General features: G+C 47.1%; 1 protein-coding gene across 17 annotated transcripts in view; it reads right to left on the bottom strand.

Annotated features, from left to right (window-relative positions):
• Positions 1 to 20152, bottom strand: part of GRK4 (G protein-coupled receptor kinase 4) — a 64442-nt gene that overhangs the window by 11049 nt on the left and 33241 nt on the right. For 13 of the 17 annotated variants that reach the window (XM_032254013.1, XM_032254003.1, XM_032254006.1 and 10 more), the window contains 7 exons: positions 19196 to 19288; positions 17309 to 17372; positions 13296 to 13436; positions 10241 to 10431; positions 7701 to 7738; positions 2548 to 2637; positions 241 to 449 (listed from right to left, as the gene is read on the bottom strand). In XM_032254013.1, coding sequence (XP_032109904.1) covers positions 241 to 449; positions 2548 to 2637; positions 7701 to 7738; positions 10241 to 10431; positions 13296 to 13403 — 636 coding nt within the window. In that variant the 5' untranslated portion in view covers positions 13404 to 13436; positions 17309 to 17372; positions 19196 to 19288. The remainder of the gene's footprint in view (positions 1 to 240; positions 450 to 2547; positions 2638 to 7700; positions 7739 to 10240; positions 10432 to 13295; positions 13437 to 17308; positions 17373 to 19195; positions 19289 to 20152) is intronic. The other 4 variants (XM_032254005.1, XM_032254012.1, XM_032253996.1 and 1 more) reach the window with 3 other exon arrangements.

Genomic DNA, 20152 nt, shown 5'->3' with positions numbered 1-20152 from the left:
GACCTGAGCCTCCTGAACACCCGTGTCCTCCCAGCTGGGCCAGGAGGCAAGTTGACGTGAGTGCTCCTGAGCACGCATGTCCTCCCTGTTGGGCTGCAGGGGCAGAGGCAGGGCCTGGGAGGTGGGTGGCCAGGGCTTGCTGAAGATGACAGAGCAACTCCTTCGGTTATTAACTGCCAGTGAGAAGAACTAGAGTGAGTAAGAAGTGCAATTTCCCAGCCTCCGCAGAGCCTGACCTACCATCCTGCAGATAGACTTGGCATCTTCCGAAAACTTCTCGGAATACTCCTCAGTATCGTTCTTGATTCTTTGATCGACCTCCTCCCGTTTGACCTTCTCCTGGAATTTTCTGAATGGAGAATGTCCCTGAATCATCTCATAGATCAGACAGCCAAGTCCCCACCAATCGGGACTAAATGTATACTTTTCATTACTGACAACTTCAGGTGCTGTGTAACAAATACAGGAAATGTAAATTAAGTTAAATGTTGATTTTAAATTTTCTTGTAATTCCCAATAATGCAGTATACCTTCCATGTTTGTGACATGGACAAAACTTAAAAGCTTTACGTTAAGGCCGGGAGTGGTGGCTCATGCCTATAATCCCAGTACTTTGGGAGGCTCAGGCAGGCAGATGACCTGAGGTCAGGAGTTCGAGACCAGCCTGGCCAACATGGCGAAATCCCATCTCTACTAAAAATACAAAAATTAGCCAGTGTGGTGGCAGGCACCTGCAATCCCAGCTACTAAGGAGGCTGAGGCAGGATTGCTTGAGCCTGGGAGGTGGAGGTTGCAGTCAGCCAAGATCGTGCTACTGCACTCCAGCCTGGGTGACAGAGTGAGACTCCATCTCAAAAATAATGGTAAAACCAAAAACAAACCATTATGTTAGGTCAAACAAGCTAGACACAAAGAGCCCAATATTGTATAATTCGGCCGGGCGCGGTGGCACACGCCTGTAATCTAGCACTTTGCAAGGCCGAGGCAATTGGATCACCCGAGGCAAGGTGTTCGAGACCAGCCTGGCCAACATGGCAAAACCCTGTATCTACTAAAAATACAAAAGTTAGCCGGGTGTGGTGGCGCACACCTATGAAGAACCACTTGAACCTGGGAGGCAGAGGTTGCAGTAAGCTGCAGCCACGCCTCTGCACTGCAGCCTGGGTGACAAAGCGAGACTCCGTCTCAAAAACAAAACAAAACAAAACCCAAAAAACAAAAAAACACAAATATTGCCAGGTGTGGAGACTCATGCCTGTAATCCCAGCACTTTGGGAGGCTGAGGCGGGCCGATCACCTGAGGTTAGGAGTTCAAAACCAGCCAGATCAACATGGTGAAACCTCGTCTCACCATAAAAATACAAAATTAGCCGGTTGTGATGGCAGACACCTGTAATTCCAGCTACTCAGAGGGCTGAGGCAGGAGAACTGCTTGAACCCAGGAGGCGGAGGTTGCAGTGAGCCAAAATCACGCCATTGCACTATAGCCTGGGCAACAAGAGTGAAATGCCATCTCAAAAAAAACCCATGAGTATTGTATGATTCTATTTACATGAAACAGAATAGAGAACCCCACAAAGAAAGTAAATAAGGAGCTGTGAGAGCTGGGGATGGGAGGGACCGTCCACAGACACGAGGTTTCTTTGTTGGGGTGATAAAAACGCTCTGAAGTTAGACGGTGGTGACGGCTGCACAACTCTGTGAATATAATAAAATCAACTGTATTACACTCTTCAAACTGGTGGCTTTTTGTTTTTAAGATGGGGTTTCACCATGTTGGTCAGGCTGGTCTTGAACTCCCGACCTCAGGTGATCCGCCTGCCTTGGCCTCCAAAGTGCTTGGATTACAAGCGTGAGCCACCACACCCGGCCAAACTGGTGGCCTTTATATGAACTATATTCCAATAAAGCTGGCGTTTGTAAACATTTGTATGATCCATCCAGGATGAGCTGACTGCCACACAGTAACATTCACAAGGGAAATGATGCTCCAGGGAAGCCTCCGCCTCCTGAAGGGGCTCCCTCCAGACACACAGAGCCAAGCCCAGAGCACCCCAAATGTTGTGTCTTGCCATCTATCCTCGGTCAGTGAAAAACCCCAGAAGCCACAACAGCAGAAAGCCACAAGACCTCGGGGTCCTCCTGCAGGACCCTGCGAGGCCCTCAGAGGCCACCTGGGGTTGGCTGGCACTGCCCCCAGAACTTTGGAAAAACCAGAGCGGGGTGACTTCCTGAGGCTCCGAGAGGCCACTGTGCACAGAGGAGGACACTGGCAGAGTGTGGAGACCTGCAGCATCATCCCAATTCTGCCCTCACTTCGCTGAGTGACCTCAGGACTCGAAGCCTCTCTGGGCCTTTCCCCTCATCTGTAAGAAGGCAAGGGCAGCCTAGAGGATCCCCAGCAGCCTCAATGCCCTGACAGGTTAGAGTCAAAACACCACCGTGCTGTCTACTAGAGTGTTCAGACCCAGGCCCCGGTCCATTCAGGTGGGACTTCTCTGCGTTCTGAGGCACTCGGGCACCCAGGTAGAAAGGACAGGGACGAACCCATGTAGCCGACCGTTCCAACTCTTCCTCGAACCATCTGCCCTTCTGGGATCTCCAGGGCCAAACCGAGGTCCGAAATCCGGATGTGTCCTGCGTGTTCAAATATGTCATTACACATGTTTAAAGTGGTGCAGGGGAAGTAATGCCACTTTAACAACCATTAAAATGGAAAAAGGGCCCCCAAAAACCATGGATGGAAATAATAGCATTTCATACTCTGGAACACTAAATGTAAAACTACATTTAACGTTTTCATGATCAGTCAAATTCCATACAGTTTATCCAGTTTCACTAACAAAAGGAAAATTAGATTTTTGCCTGGCTATTGATGAGGAAGCCCTTTGATCACAGATAAGCACTAGATCAGACAGAAGCACTGGATTTATTGTTTTATGTCATATAACTTCAGGTACATAAATAAAAATGTAATGAGTATTATGTCAACTATAAAACTGTAAACACTTTCTGTCAGAGTACCAGTACTATATATAGGGACAGCTACACATGAATGATAGGGAGTTTTCTTCTTGAGAACAAATGAAAACAGAGTCAGGGAAATAATAAAACTAAGGTACTTAGGGAACTGTCTTATGTGTTTATGCCTTGTATGTGGGAGGATTTAAATATTTGTTGAATTCCTATGGAAATGACAAATTAGTCCAGACATGGTGGCTCACGGCTATAATTCTCAACCTTTGGGAGGTCAAGGTGGGAGGATTGCTTGAGTACCAGATTTTGAGACCAGCCTGGGAAACATCTTTTTCAACAAAAAAAGATTTTTTTTTTTTTGGTGGAGACAGAGTCTTGTCATATTTTGATGGCACATGCCTATGGTCCCAGCTACTCTGGAGGCTGAGGCAGGAGGATCGTTTGAGCCCAGAAGGTAGAGGCTGGGATGACTCACGATCATGCCACTGCAGGGCAAGAGTGAGAACCTGTCTCAAAAAAAGTTATAAAGAATATAAGAAATTACAGAAAACATTCTGTGGAGTGTTTAGAAAGATAAGCCCATCCTGGAAGTGGGCACCATCTTCAACTTACTCACCACTTATCCTCAGCTTCTAACATAGCACACTGGTCTACAGTAGGTGCTCAATAAATATTTATCGGTGAAAAAAATGAATAACCAATAAATATTTGCTGAAACCTAAAAATATGCAACATGCCCTCCAAAGCACCGTAACCATTTTGAAACAGTCTACGTGATGCTTTAGACAGGAAAGCCAGCCTCTGACCCAGCTGCATGCATGTGAGGGACCACGCCCTGCCCTTGCTGCATGCCCACCCTGGGAAGCAGGAGAGCACAGGGGTGAGGGGTACAGATCCTGCAGCCAGGTGGCACGGGTCTCAGTCCAGCCTCTGCCATTTACTATCACGCCTCAGTTTCTTCCCCTTGTACAGATGCATTCTTTCAATAATGCAGATTTCTTCTTTTGTCTTTTGTGTGTGTGTGTGTGTAGAGACAGGGTTTCACCGTGTTGCCCAGGCTGGTTTTGAATTCCTGGGCTCAAGCAATCTTCCCACCCTGGCCTTCCAGTGAGCTGGGATTACAGGCGTGAGCCACCATGCCTGGCCAGCTTTCATGCATTTTTCGTTCAGTAGAGTGCTAGCATGTTGTGACTTATTTTTTTGGTGTCATTGTCTTATTTTTCTTTTAAAAATGGCTTTTTAAACTGAGAAATGCAACTTAAAACTACATTGAAATACCAATTCCCAGCTAACAAACTGACAAAACTCCGAAGTTTGAGAACTGGGTCTGCTGGCGAGGCTGTGGGGAAATAGGTGCTCTGGGGCACTGCTGGTGGGAATGCAGACGGGACAACGCCCTGGAGGGGATCTGGCAATATCTGGCAAATTGCAGGATACAGTCAACAAAAAGGAAACAAGCCTCTCCGTGGTGGCACGAACTGAAACGGCACAAGTGGAGACGACACGACCACCGGCGAGGACTGTTCCTCCGGGCAGGCTCACCTGCAGGAGGCAGTGGACGGACGGAAGCTCTCACGAGCAGTGCACAGCTGTCTCCTCCATGTAGTAGGTGAAGCAGCCAAGTGGAGAATAACACGTGTGTCTCCTAATTTATTTAAGAAAGCAGTGGGGAACAAATATACCCACACATATGCCGTATATAAATGACGGAATAAAATATGAGTTAAGATAATTACCTGGGGGTGGTCAAGGATGGAATCTAGGCATCTCTCAATACACTCTATTTTGTGGTTTTATCTTTGGAACCACATAAATGTTTTACATAATTATAAGATTAAGAAAAATAGATTGCTAAAAATTGAAAGCAAAAATGAAGAAAATGAACCTAACGGTGTATCCAGGTGGTGGTTTAACTGCACAGAAGGGAATGATACTGAGCGACTTTTTTTTTTTTTTTTTTTTTTTTTTGAGACAGAGTCTTGCTGTGTTGCCAGGCTGGAGTGCAGTGGCACCATCTTGGCTCACTGCAACCTCTGCCCCCCAGGTTCAGGCGACTTTCCTGCCTCAGCCTCTCGAGTACTTGGGACTACAGGCATGCACCACTATATCTGGCTAATTTTTGTATTTTAGTAGAGATGGGGTTTCACCATGTTGGCCAGGCTGGTCTCGAACTCCTGACCTCAGGTGATCCACCCACCTTGCCCTCCCCAAATACTGGTATTACAGGCATGAGCCACTGTGCCCAGCCTCTGAGTGACTTTAAATTAATTTGAGTGAACAACCTTAGAACCAAAGAACTTTTGCTAATGACCAAAAGAACTATAAATAAATCTTTTACTGTTTTTTGTTTGTTTTTTGAGATGGAGTCTTACTGTATCACCCAGGCTGGACCCAGGCTGCAGTGTAGTGGCGTGACCTTGGCTCTTTGCAACCTCTGCCTCCCAGGTTCAAGCAATTCTCCTGCCTCAGCCTCCTGAGTAGCTAGGATGACAGGTGCATCACCATTCCTGGCTAATTTTTGTATTTTTAGTAGACACGGGGTTTCACCATGTTGGCCAGGTTGGTATCAAACTCTTGACCTCAAGTGATCCACCTGCCTCGGCCTCCCAAGGTGCCAGGATTATAGGCATGAGCCACCATGCCTAGGCTACAAGGTGTTTTTTTAATTGGCCAGATATGGTGGCTCATGCCTGTATTCCCAGCTACTCAGGAGGCTGAAGCAGGAGGATCGCTAGAGCCCCGGGGGTCAAAACTGCAGTGAGGTATGATCGCACCGTAACAATTAAAATATGCTTAATCCCCGCTGGATGTGGTGGCACATACCTGAAACTCCAGCTACTCAGGAGGTGGAGGCAGGAGGGTCACTCTGGCCCAGGAGTTTGAGGTTGTAATGGTGCCATAATCGCACCTGTGAGTAGCTGCTGCACCCAGCCTGGGCAGCATAGAAAGACCCTGACCCTCAAAACAATTTTTTAAAAAAGGAAACTATGGTCATCAGCATCAGAGGACTGTGGTTCCCAAGAGAAGAGACAGTGAACTGGCCCAGCGCCCATCCTGGCGTCCCACCTGGGAGTGCCCTTCAGATGGTGGCGCAGGAGAGGAACCTGGGCAGAGCAGGGTGTCTTGCTAAGTCAGCCAGGCAGAGGTTAGCGCTGGGGAAAGATGGCTCAGCTCAAATGCATGGGGTAAAGTTCCAAAGAAGAGGGAGCTACATAGAAAAATCTACTAAAAACACAGAAGAAGGTTATCAGCGTGCTCCCCTGCCTCGTTTTCACTTCTAATCGTTTCTCATGATTCTCCCTTTATGCTTATGTTTCTGAGCTAGCACACACACACACGATTCCCTGCTTTGTTTACACACAAGGAAGCTCCGCACGGTGCCCTGTTCTCATCAACCACGTCGCTTGGTGATCGCTCCGCTTTGCATACAGAGCACGTTCTACCCTTGTTAAGCCACTGAAGAACTTATTAAGTCAGCAGCTTCTCTTAGTGCCCTTCCCACTTATGCTACCTCCGGTTAGTGGCACAGCATCAGGAAGGAACCACAGGCTAAGCCAGGAGCTATGGACACAACTCTGGACAAGTTTGCTTCCTAAATCTCAGTATCGCCTTCCATAAAATGAGAATTCCAGTGCCCTCCTTCCTCACAGGGTGGGGTATCATACATGAATTAGATAAGAATGAAAGCATCTGGCAGAGGCATAAAAGGGGATTCGCATTCCAAGTCCCCGTGACTGCTCTCAGTCTGCTTAGACGCCTGTCTTCTTCTTGGCAGAAGCTGCTTTGACCTTGCATATGCGCTCTACTAGACTGTAAGACCCTTCTTTGCCGAGAAAACTCACTTGAAAGAAGCTCTCTCCCAGCGCTGCTTGTGAGCTATGTGTGAGCACAAGCACGCAGCTCGGCAGTGCAACCATCCTTGCATTCTGGGTATGACTGTCCCTCGGAGGAACCAAGGTGGAGTACGCACCCGTGCTGCTGACAAGGAACCTGCTCAAAGGGGCCCTCCCTGTCCACTGTTACAGGGTCTGCAAGTGGCCATCTGCACCCCGCTCTGTGACACATGCTATGTCACAAGAGGAGAGCACCGGGGGCAGCATGACGTTTAGAGGGGAATAGAATCTAAAAGGGGATAAAGCAAACGGTGGGTCAACAGCAAGAAACAAGAGAGAGAAAATGTTCGGACTTTGTGTTTACTTCAATATGCTTCTAGGCAGGGCACAGTGGCTCGTGCCTGTAGTCCTAGTGCTTTGGGAGGCAAGGCAGGAGGACTGCTCGGGGACAGTGGTTTGAGAAGAGCCTGGGCAACATAGCGAGGTCCTATCTCTACAAAAATGCAAATAAAAATTAGCCGAGCACGGTGGCGCACACCTGTGGTCCCAGCCATGCAGGGAGGATCACTTGAGCCCAGCAGTTCAAGGCTGCAGTGGGCTGTGATTAGATTACTGCACTCCAGCCTGAGCAACATAGCGGGACCCTGTCTCAAAAAAAAAAAAGGCTTCTAAAACTCAGTCATTAATTGGAAATTATAACCATCTCTGCTTCTTGCCTAAACACAGGGGAATGATCATGTTAATAGTATTTCATTGTTTTAAAGCATTTTTCTTTTTTTTGTTGTTTCCATTCTCTGTTAAGTACTAAATCCACGTTCTGCACCCAACCTCCTGTATCCAAGTCCCTCTAACGAAGTCTACCCGTTACATGCGAAAGCCTTGCTCACTTACCGCGATCATCAAGGAGAATATTCTCAGGCTTTAAGTCTCTGCAAGGAAAGAAACAACAAAAGGCTCAGTTACTCAGAAGTTGGCACTGTGACTCCTGAGTTCCCAGCAGGAACAGCCGGCCGCGAGCAGGGGCGGTGAGCGAGGGCCAGGATGGCACAGAACAAAGCCGCCCTTCACGAGTCACGGCAAACAGGCTTCAGTAGTCACACGGCAGGACGAGAATTTTACAAAATCCATCTCAGCAAACAACTTACACACAACGACAGTGTAAAATGAACTGCTTTGCGTAGTTATACAGATCTGAAGACATTTCAGTGATTAAATACGCAGCCCAGTAGCAAGGAAAGCAACTAGTCTGTAATGAACGTGGCTCAATTTCTCTTATTAATATATTTTTAAGAGTTCCCCAAACTGAAAAGTCTCCATATCAGAATGCCTCAAGCTGGGTGCAGTGGTGTGTACCTGTAGTCCCAGCTACTCGGGGGGCTGAGGTGGGAATATCACTGGGGCCATCGGTCATTCATTCAACAAGTACTTAGTGATAACTGCTGGCGGTGAGCCCTCTGGACACAGTGGTGGACGGGGCAGACACGGTCCAGCCCCCGCCGAGTGCAGGCGGTTGAGCCAAAGCTTACATGAGAAAATCCAGCTCACCTTGAGACATAGTCACCTGTGAAGTGTGATTTACTCCAGGAGTAACATAAGAATCAAATCTCCTACGGGTGTGTTCCATGCTCCAGTGCCACCAGACTCTTACGTCTAAGCAATGGCAAGAAGGCTTCCTCAACTCAGGCGAGGAGCTCTGTCTCCAGAGGCCTCAGAGCCAGGGCAGCAGTCCGCCCCTGCTCAGTGCTCAGCCCCACTGCCGAGCCTGGTCCCCGGTCCTTGAGAAAGATGCATCCCATACTGGCTACAGGACATATATGATAGGGAGAAGCTGAAGGTCCATCAGAATAGGGAGAAGTGAGATCAAAGACTCCCAAGAAGCTCACTGCCGGGCGTGACCAGCTGAGCAGACAACATGGGGAGCACCACGGGATGTGGAGGAGGAGCCCATGCTCGGGCTCATACCCTCATGCTGCATGGGCTAACTCTGTGTGGATGAGCAGGAGTCTCAAGAGTGGCACCTTGTGCAAAGGTGCGGCGAGGTGAGGACACCTGAGTGGCTGAAACCCTCGCATGACGAGGCCAGGGGGTGCCCTTGTGGGAGCAGGAGGGCCCGCGGCTGGAGGGCTCAGCACGGAGCTGTCTCACAAAGGCCATGAGAGCCAGGCTTACAAGGTGGCAAGGCAGACACCATCAGGTCCCATGCCAGGCCCCCTTCCTCTGGATGTCAGGATCCAAGGGTACTCAAGTCCCTGATATAAAATGGTGTCGAATTTCCATATAACCTACACACATCCTCCCAAATACTTTAAATCACTTCTAGATGACACATACTACCTGACACAATGTAAATGACATGTACATAGTTATTATACTGTATTGTTAGGAAATAGTGACAAGAAAAAAGTCTACATGTTCAATACAGATGCAACCATCCTTTTTTTCTGAACGTTTTCTCTTTTTTCCCCTTTCAGCCTGTTGAGAAGGATTTTCGGAATAGTTTTGATTCACAGCTGGTTGAATGCACAACACAGAACTCATGGATATGGGGGACCCACTATGACTGGTAGATGAACCCGCAGAAGCGAACACATAAAACTGCCCAGGGAGAGTGACTGAGAAGAGACTCACAACTCCAGCATTCAAGGGCTAGGAAAAGGAACTGTTTCTCCTAAAACTAAATATATTGATTACACTAAACTAGTAAGTTTAATTGAATTTTCTTTACTAAATTCTAAGATGCAAAAAGAAACTGCTATTTCAAGACACTAAGTTGTTATCTTATATGGCAGGATGTAATAGCTCCTTATCAGAATGGTCAAAATATCTAAGAGCCTTAGAAATGTGTTCTTCTCACGCTTACATGAGTAGCACTACCTTTAATTGTGATCAACTTAACAAGTAAAAAACAAACTTCTCCTTCAAAAAGACAATTTATTAGAGATTTAGGCCAGGCACAGTGGCTCACACCTGTAATCCCAGCACTTTGGGAGGCTGAGGCGGGTGGATCACCTGAAGTCAGGAGTTCGAGACCAGCCTGGCCAACATGGTGAGACCCTGTCTCTGCTAGAAATACAAAAAGTTAGCTGGCCATGGTGGTGGGTGCCTATAGGCCCACCTACCTAGGAGTCTTGAGGCACGAGAATCGCTCAAACCCAGGAGGTGGAGGTTGCAGTGAGCTGAGATCGCACCATTGCACTCCAGCCTAGGTGACAGAGTGAGACTCCATCTCAAAAACGACAACCACCACCCAGGGCCCTCTGACTGACCATATTTCCCATAGTGTAAGTGACCACCCCTATGAATCACCATCCAGGGGCTCTGAGCTGCTCTCCTGCGTAGCCTGGAAGCAACCAGTGTGAGCCAGGGAAGCCCAGCGCTGGGAGAAACCTGCTCCAAGGCTTGCAGGCTCCATTAGGCAGCACCATTCTTACCTGTATACAATTCTTTCCCTCTGTAAATCTTCCAAGCCGCAACACAGCTCTGCAGCATAGAAAACAGCTCTCTGCTCATCAAAGCCGGGATTGCCCAGGTTGTAAATGTGAAACTTCAAATCCCCTCCATTCATAATGGTGAGCACCAAGCACAAGGCATCTTTGGTTTCATAAGCGTAGGCTAGACTAACCTAAAGACAGCAACATCATAAAAACAGAACACGAACAAGCTCATTCATTGGTGATTTCCTCTATTTGCTAACAATATGCAAATAATCCTTATTAGGTTTATAATCAGAACATGTGAATACTATGTTTCAGAGAAATGTACACATCACGTGCCTCTTGGACCTTGGCATACTGAAGATTTAACTGCAGCTGGGTAGCAAAAAGAGAGAACTTTCTAGAGCTAAGCGAAGAAGTGGTGAAACTTTACCACGATACTTGGGATCATGACTCCTCTGTGCTGTGCTCTCATCACTCGAGCCCAGGTGATCCACGGGCCTCAGCCTCCCAAAGTACTGGGATTACAGGCGTAAGCCGCAGTGTCTGGCCTTTTTTTTTTTTTACTTTAAGTGCCAATGTCCTGATCTTTTTCTTTCTAATTTTTTTTTTTTTTTTTTGAGACGGAGTTTTGCTCTTGTTGTCCAGGCTGGAGTGTAATGGTGCAATATCGGCTCATCACAACCTCCGCCTTCTGGGTTCAAGCAATTCTCCCGCCTCAGCCTCCCAAGTAGCTGGGATTACAGGCATACGCCATCGTGCCTGGCTAATTTTTGTATTTTTAGTAGAGAAGGGGTTTCTCCATGCTGGTCAGGCTGGCCTTGAACTCCTGACCTCAGGTGATCCACTCACCTTGGCCTCCCAAAGTGTTGGGATTACGGGCGTGAGCCACCATGCCTGGCTGTGTCTGGCCTTTTTTTTTTTTTACATTCAAACTGTTACTGGATGCCCTTTTTTTAAAAAAAAAAATTTTTTTTCTGCAGAGTCAGGGCACAGGAATAGTCATGCTTACAATCCCAGCACTTTGGAAGGCCAAGGCAGATGGATCATGAGGTCAGGAATTTGAGGCTAGCCTGGCCAACAAAGTGAACAACCGTCTCTACTAAAAACACAAAAAAATTAGCTGGACCTGGTGGCAGGCGGCTGTAGTCCCAGCTCCCCAGGAGGCTGAGGCAGGAGAATCGCTTGAACCCAGGAGGCAGAGGTTGCAGTGAGCCGAGATCATGCCACTGCACTCCAGCCTGGGCGACAGTGTGAGACTCCATCTCAAAAAAAAACATTGTAGAGATAGGGTCTCCCTATGTTGCCTTAAACTCCTGGGCTCCAGTGATCCTTCCACCTTGGCCTCCTCCCAAAGTGGTGAAAGGACAGGAATGAGCCACCAAGCCCAGCCGAACGTTTAAAGTGACTCCCAGATAAGTCCATTGTGTGAAAGATTTCCATGTAATTGTATGTGAAACTGACATATCATACACACACACCGTGCTATTAAACTCAGATACCAGCTGTAAAGGTAAATGGTTTGGGAACATTTCTCCCCCAGCACAAAGCAGCTAACCTTAGGGCTAAGAAGCAAACAGTCTCAAGGAAAGAACTCTAACACTACAAATGATTTTATAATTATCGTTCACACTCTCCCTTCAGCCAGTCTGCATGCTTCAGCAGCTGCTGCAGGAGATGTGTAGCTAGGTAGAGAGACCCTGGGTTTGGAGAGGAGAACCACACGACACAAGGCACACGTCAAGCCTGGAGCCGCTTCCCTGAGCTCATACCAGTCCACCCAGTGCTCTGTCCTTCCCGGAAACAGTGAAGGTGGAATGTGAGGCTTCATACAATTGGGATATGCTAGTTGAGGGCCTAGCGGTAAACTTCCCAGAAAAAAACAAAAGACAGAAAACAAATTGAGGCCAGAGAGAGGAGGTCCATGTGAGAAGAGGGGCTAGAGAAAGTACCCTCAGCCGGGCGCGGTGACTCACGCCTGTAATCCCAACACTTTGGGAAGCTGAGGCAGGTGGGTCACTTGAGCCCAGGAGTTCAAGACCAGCCTGGGCAGCATAAGGAGATCCCATCTCTCTATATATCCCTCTTTTTTTTTTTTTTTTTTTTTTTTGAGATGGAGTCTCGCTCTGTTGCCCAGGCTGGAGCACAGTGGTGCAATCCTGGCTCACTGCAACCTCTGTCTCCCAGGTTCAAGCGATTCTCCTGCCTCAGTCTCCTAAGTAGCTGGGACTACAGGCATGCGCTACCATGCCTGGCTAATATTTTGCGTGTTTTTAATAGAGACAGGGTTTCATCATGTTGGTCAGGCATGTCTTGAACTCCTGACCTCAAATGATCCACCCGCCTCAGCCTCCCAAAGTGCTGGGATTACAGGTGTGAGCCATTGCGCCCAGCCAGAGATCCCATCTCTAAAAAGAAGAATATAAATTCAAAAAAAAAAAACAAAAAAAGCTAAGGGGCTTAGTGGGGTGGGTGGGTGTGGTACCAGCTACTCAGGAGGCTGAGGTAGGAAGATCATTTGGGCCTGGGGGGTCAAGGCTACAGAGACCCAAGATGGTGCCACTGCACTCCAGACTGGACAACAGAGTGAAACCCTGCCTCAAAAAAAAAAAAAAAAGACAAAGAGAAGGTATCCTCAGTACAACCAAGTCACAGTGCCCCCTGGGCCAGAGAAACTTGACAGCAAACAGAGATAAGCTCTGGCTGTGATCAGGTAAAGGAAGGGCAATTCACCGAGAAACACGAGGTAACTAAGGGACTGGACGAGCGGCAGGTGTGAAGAGCAACTGACAGAGTGGGACGGGAGACAACAGGTTTATGGCAAACCAGAAGTGAGAAGCCGTATCACTAGTATTATGTTTTCTAAGATTTGAATAAGAAAGAAGAGAGCTGTTACTAAAAAAACCCAATAACAAAAAAACCTGTTACTAAAAAGAGCAGAACCCCACATAAACTAAGAAAACAAGGATGACCCCTGTGGCTTCTGTGAGAGTGCGCTGGGCAGCAGGCTGTGAGTCAAACGACGCACAGTGAAGACTGAGGAGACACTTACCACGAATCGACTTTGCACTTTCTCCAGAATCCTTTTTTCGTTTAGAGCCAGAGCTTCACCTTTCCTTTTCTTTATTCTTTTTTTCTGTAGCTTTTTACAGGCATACATTTTTCCCGTGGCTCGCACTTGACAGGCACAAACCTAGTTTAAACAGCAAAACGAAGGTGTATGTCCACCTGACATTTCTGAGGCCACACAAAGGAAACTCTTTGCTTGATGAGCCCCTCGCTGGCAGGGACCACCAGCAGGGCTTGAGGAGCCGAGACCGTTTCAAAGGCGGGCGCTGTCAGCCTGAGTCCGCTCCTCCTCTCAGTGACAGGCTGCGCTCTATCAACTCTATTTTCCCCAGGGCGCATTGGCTCATGCTTATAATCCCAGGAGAAGCACTTGAACCTGGGAGGCAGAGGTTGCAGTGAGGCGAGATGGCGCCACTGCACTCCAGCCTGGGCGACAGAGCAAGACTCTATCTCAGGATTCTCCTGCCTCAGCCCCCCGAGTAGCTGGATTACAGGCGCTTGCCATCACGCCCAGCTAATTTTTCTCGTATTTTTAATAGACATGGGGTTTTGCCACCTTGGCCAGGCTGGTCTTAAACTCCTGACCTCAGGTGATCCGCCCACCTCAGCCTCCCAAAGTGCTGGGATTAACAGGCGGGAGACACCATGCCTGGCCTAAAAAGATTCCTTTTAATTTAAAAAGTCAAGAGTATAAGGAAATATATTTAATAGAATTCACAATTTTCATATCTTTATTCTATTTACTTCTTAAAGTAGCATTTATGAATTATGTCAACTTCATGTCATGAAAAACTTTCAACAAACAAAAGTGGAAAAAGAGAGTATCGTGAGCCCCAGGTTCCAGCCCCCGCTCCTCGGGGTCATCAACATGAGGCCGCTGTTTCTTCCAGCTCCCATCCACTGCACACCCCGCAGGGGACGGCTTTAAAAGCAAACATAAGACACGATGTGATTTTATCTACCAATAAAATAATTTTGATGGCAAAAAAAATATAAAGCTAACTGTGGAAAATACTGGAAGTAATAAGGAGAGTGATAAAAACTCACCTGCAATTCCAAGATAATGACTGCTAGTGTTTTGCTATATTTGATTCTAGGTCCACGTTCCCACATGGGTGTGCAAGAATATACACCCCGTTCCCCACCATCCCAGCCTTTAATGGCAAAACTGGGCTCATATTGTAAAATAGCTCACATTTCCTAACCTCCTTTAAAAATCTTGTCGTGTGACTATTTTCTCACCATGAAATGCTTTCCTAAAATGTGACTATCCCAAAATTTATCATTTTCTTAAGACCTGGCATAAGAATGTCTTCATATCTCTTTACTGTTAAGACAAATTCTTCTAAGTGGAATTGGCAAATCAAAGAAAGGGAAGGGAAAGCAGACAACAGTGCTAGGCACGGTGCTGACAGCCGGTGTGGACACTCACTGGCTCACAGAGGCCTGGCGGGTGGGCCGATTATTTCCCTGCTAGAGATGAGAGTACAATGGCAGGCCCAGGACCACACTGCTGGAGGTGGTATGATAGGACCCTGACCGTGGGTCTGCCCACGTCTGAAGTACGTGCTCTTTCCATGACAGTCTGCAGCCTAAAAACTGTGACAGCGGAGATGTCTACTCAATTCCCTGACCACTGTGCTCACTCATGAGCCTAGAAATTAACTTTGGAGGACTTCAAGCATAAGCAAAAGACAAAATAAAACCAACTATGTTTGCTCTTTCAAGCTAGCAAACGCATGGCTAGAATCTGGAGGAAAGGGCACCGAGCCATCCCCGCATCAGGGCGGCCAGGGCTCCTCCTGCCAGGCATTCAGAGAAGTGGGCTGACCGCTCACTACCTCTGGGCCTTGACTCAGAGTACAACAGCTCAGAACAAGGCTGTGGAAAGCTGCCACGTTTATCCGTGCGTCTGGTCATTTGTTTGGGAACCCAGGCAAATGTTAGAAAGTAATCTATACAATCATAATGTCTTTCTTTTGTACTTTTTAAATGTATTTATTTATATCAAATATTTAAATGAGGTCTTGCCATGTTGCCTCGGCAGGTCTGGAACTTCTGGGCTCAAGCGATCTGGCCACCTTGGCCTCCCAAAGTGCTGGGATTACAGGCGTGAGCCACCTCGCCCAGCACCAACTCATTCACAATAGTTAAAAGTTGCTAACATGTCCCTATCGCTAATAGTCCTATTAGGACTGACATGTTTTAAAAACTTACATGTGGCTATAATTAGACTTTCATTCCTTTATAAACACATGACCCATGTTCCAGAAATTTTTCCTCTGCTCTTACAAAATCTGAGTCTTTACACTTGGAGATCATTAAGGGTAGATACGCAAGAGCCGAAGCGAGAAAGGACTTTCCTGTTCTAGGACATATTCAAACAGTGGATTCTTTCCTTCCTTTCCTTCCCTCTCTTCCCTCCCTTCCTCCCTTCCTTCCTTCCTTCTTTCTTTCTTTCCTTTTTTTGAGACAGAGTCTTGCTCTGTCGCCAGGCTGGAGTGCAGTGGCGCAATCTCAGCTCACTGCAACCTCCGCCTCCTGGGTTCAAGCGGTTCTCCTGCCTCGGCCTCTCGAGTAGCTGGGACCACAAGAAAAAGCCACCATGCCCAGCTAATTATTGTATTTTTAGTAGAGACAGGGTTTCACCATGTTGGCCAGGATGGTCTTGATCTCTTGACCTCATGATCCTCCTGCCTCGGCCTCCCAAAGTGCTGGGATTACAGGCATGAGCCACTGCACCTGGCCAGCAGAGGACGGATTTCTTACAGAAATATCTACTGTGGAGGGATTAGAGCAAGCATTCGATTGGATTAGGCAAAATAGTCCACATGGTGTCTAGAACTGTACCAGGAGGACAGTACTGTTACCTCTCCTGAAGTAATGACTACGTTGGCCAATTTCCCACCAAGTCAAGCTGCAAGTGCATAACAGATCTCAGTGGCAGGGTCCTGCCTCCTAGGTTGGCTTTCTAATTCACTTCAAGGCAATGATATTGGCTTTTGCTTTGAATTGTGATATGGGTGCAGTAATATCTGAATCACATCCAGGCAGTGTAACCTGTCTCTGAGTTAAACATACAGTGTTAGTTTGCCAATGGCTTGCCTGGCTCTTAGGGACCTGTAAGTTCTTGAACTCTATACGATCACTCCAGGTAATTAATGAGGTAATTAGCATCTCTTTAAATGGCCAGACCAAAACTGCTGGTGTTCTCCATCCGCCTATACAGTGGTGCCCATCTAGGAAACCCATCATATTTAAGTAACACCCCTCGTGAGTCTGTGAGTCTTTTCCTTAGGATTTTCCCAAATTGACACATTTCCAAACACCTTTAGACATAGGTATGAGGTACACACATGTCCAAATAGAGAAGGGTTACGGAAGTATATTTAATAATTCACTCTGTACTGTGTGAATTTGGTGTCAGTCTTAAATTTATGGAAACAGAATCATGGAAACAAATTTATGGAAACAAATTCCATAATACGGGAACAGAATCATCTTTCCATCTGGACAGTGACTGGGCTTGAACATGAGGCATGGGAAACCAGCTCCTTCAGAACTCTGAGGCAGAAGGGGAAGTCAACACAAGAAGGGATTCGTAAAAATCTTTTGCTCAAACCTCCCTGTGAATTCTCACAGTTGCGCGCTAAGGAAACCATGTGTTGGGAGAGTTGACGCGTTACCTGAAGCCAGGTTCCCAGGACCTTACTCTCCACCCGGCTGGAAGGAGTTGACGCGTTACCTGAAGCCGGGTTCTTGGGACCTTGCTCTCCACCCGGCTGGAAGGAGTTGACGCGTTACCTGAAGCCAGGTTCCCAGGACCTTACTCTCCACCCGGCTGGAAGGAGTTGACGCGTTACCTGAAGCCGGGTTCTCGGGACCTTGCTGTCCACCCGGCTGGAAGGAGTTGACGCGTTACCTGAAGCCAGGTTCCCAGGACCTTGCTCTCCACCCAGCTGGAAGCGCTGTTCTGAACCGGCCCCTGTTACTCACCTCTCCAAATCCGCCTTTTCCTAGAACTCTGTAATGTCTAAATGTGTTCTTGGTTACAGGTCGCCTAATCAATTAGAAAAACAAGTTTCAGGTCTCACATTGCATTGTTCTTTTAAGACAGAAAAGACTACTCAGCGCTTGTCTTAGCCTTATTTATTTATTTATTTTATTTTTTATTTTTTTTTGAGACGGAGTTTCACTCATATTACCCAGGCTGGAGTGCAATGGCGCTATCTCGGCTCACCGCAACCCCCGCCTCCTGGGTTCAGGCAATTCTCCTGCCTCAGCCTCCTGAGTAGCTGGGATTACAGGCACGCACCACCATGCCCAGCTAATTTTTTGTATTTTTAGTAGAGGCGGGGTTTCACCGTGTTGACCAGGATGGTCTCGATCTCTTGACCTCGTGATCCACCCGCCTTGGCCTCCCAAAGTGCTGGGATTACAGGCGTGAGCCACCGCGCCCGGCAGCCTCATTTATTGAACCATTCTGCTCAAAGGGGCTGCTGGGGACAAAGGGTGTGTGTGCTCAGGACTGTGGCTCCCTCTAGCAGGACAGCTCTGGACTTGCTCTAAGAGCAATTCATTAATCTTAACATCAAAGACACCAAAGCCAAAGGCAACAGTCCAATTACCCTTCCTAACTAAAAACAGGGCTGAAACCAGCCGACACTAGGAAATATGTATGTTTATAACTCAGGGTATAGTCTTAGGAAGACCTCTCTGAACCTATCCGAAAGCAGGTGAGGAAGATGACACACAAACGTTGTGCCATCTTTTGAAAAAAGATCCTCAAAGATGTTTATACCCAACATCTCAAAAGGAGCATGTATAAGCCCGAACTGGAAATCGAATCAGTCAATAATAATAGTACCAAGAATAATACTAGCAGCAGCTGACCCTCCTCTTTTTTTTTTTTTGAGACAGAGTCTTGCTGTGTTGTCCCGGCTGGAGTGCAATGGCACAATCTCAGCTCACTGCAATCGCCACCTCACAGGTTCAAGCATGTCTCCTGTCTCAGCCTCCCAAGTAGCTGGGATTACAGGCACCTGCCACCACGTCCAGCTAATTTTTGTAGTTCTAGTAGAGACGGGTTTCACCATGTTGGCCAGGCTGATCTCGAACTCCCAACCTCAGGTGATCCCCCTGCCTTGGCCTCCCAAAGCGCTGGGATAACAGGCATGAGCCACCGCACCTGGCCCGCAGCTAACACTTTTGAAGTACGTATTCTGTGCACCAAACGTTGTGCTATAAGCATTGCACATACATTTCTCAGGTGATCCCAGCAATGGTCCAAGGAGGCAGATTTTATAATTACCTCTAATTTACGGAACAAGGACCTGCCACTCATACAGGCTAAGCCACTTACCTGAGGCCACAAAAACAGTAAGAGGCTGAGCAGGGTTCAGCTGCCAAGTCCCACCCACTGCATCCTATTAAATCACTCAAAACCTAAGCTAAGTTTTATTTTCTAGCCACTGAACCAACAGGTCTACCTGCCATTTTAAAAAGAGAGAACAGGGTGTATTAAATTAGAAGAAATTGTATAATACCTTTGAAAATTTCTATATGAAAATACCATCTACATTAGAAATACTCAAAATTTCTAATCGTATTTTGACAGATGAAAAAGTCTATGTCTATCATTATGCATTATGAGAAGTTAACACTTGTTTTATTGAGGTCTCTTTCTTTCTTAGAGATGGGGTCTTGCTACACTGGCCAGGTTGGAGTGTATTCACAGTGTCTATTCACAGGCATGATCATCCTGCTGTATAGCCTTGAAACCTTGGGCGTAAGCAATCCCTCAGCCTCAGCCTCCTGAGTAGCTGGGACTACAGGTATGTGCCACCTCAACAGGCTTTTATTGTGTTTAAAATGAGAACATACCTTTCCAGCCATTTCCATTGTAAAAACTGAGAAAAATGTGAGCTTTCTTGGTATTCTTCAAATGGTTTCCCTCTTAAGTAGTTATGGGCAATTCTAGAAAAAGATTTTATGCAATTATATACATTTGCTGCATTCAGAAGTAAAAACAAGTGTGTTTTAGTGCATTAACAAGCACTGAATATGAGAAAGTCAATCACTACACCCAATTCAGTATTCTGAATTTGCAATTACAGATGTCCACATTAGGATCTAATGCTGTCAGTGAAAGCAGAAGTGAAATATCATGAATGAAAAGAGCAGTGAAATAGAAGGATGCATTCCCCTATTGGGAGCAAGGGCGTCAGCTGTTCTGTTGTCCAGCAGCATGCTCCCCATGTGCAAGGCACAGTGGAAGGGTCCCCTGGAGGACAGCACAGAGGCCAAAGGCATGGGCCACTGTAAGTCCTGCTTCAGCCACTCACTGGCTGGGGTCCTGAGCCACTTACCCAACTTCTATGGCCTCAGTTTCTCCTTCTGTAAAATAGAGATAATAGCCATGCCTATTGCATAGGGTTACTGTGAGTGGGTAAACGCATTAATATGTCCAAAGCATTTATTATTGTTTTGCTATTTTGTTGTTGTTGTTTAGAGACAGGGCCTCACTCTGTTGCCCAGGCTGAGTGCAGTGGTGCATCATGGCTCACTGCAGCCTTGAACTCCTGGCGTCAAGCAATTCTCCCAGCTCAGCCTCCCAAAGCGCTGGGACTACAGGTGTGAGCCACCGAGCCTGGCCTCATTGTTGTTGTGTGATTGCTATTACATGTCTCTTAGTACACATGCACAGGAAAGTTTAGGGCATGTACATGCTCAGGAGAGGGATGCGAAGAACCAAAGTGTGGACTGAAAGATTGGCCCTTCCTGGCTTCTGTGACATCCCAGATGAAGACAGGAAGAAATCTGATTCTTACCACAATGTCC

Source organism: Sapajus apella, unplaced genomic scaffold, assembly GCF_009761245.1.
Source record: "Sapajus apella isolate SASKATOON/1434 unplaced genomic scaffold, GSC_monkey_1.0 scaffold85, whole genome shotgun sequence".
Classification (NCBI taxonomy): Eukaryota; Metazoa; Chordata; class Mammalia; order Primates; family Cebidae; genus Sapajus; species Sapajus apella.
Note: the sequence above shows the minus strand (reverse complement) of the source record. Positions and strands in the feature narration are given on the sequence as shown.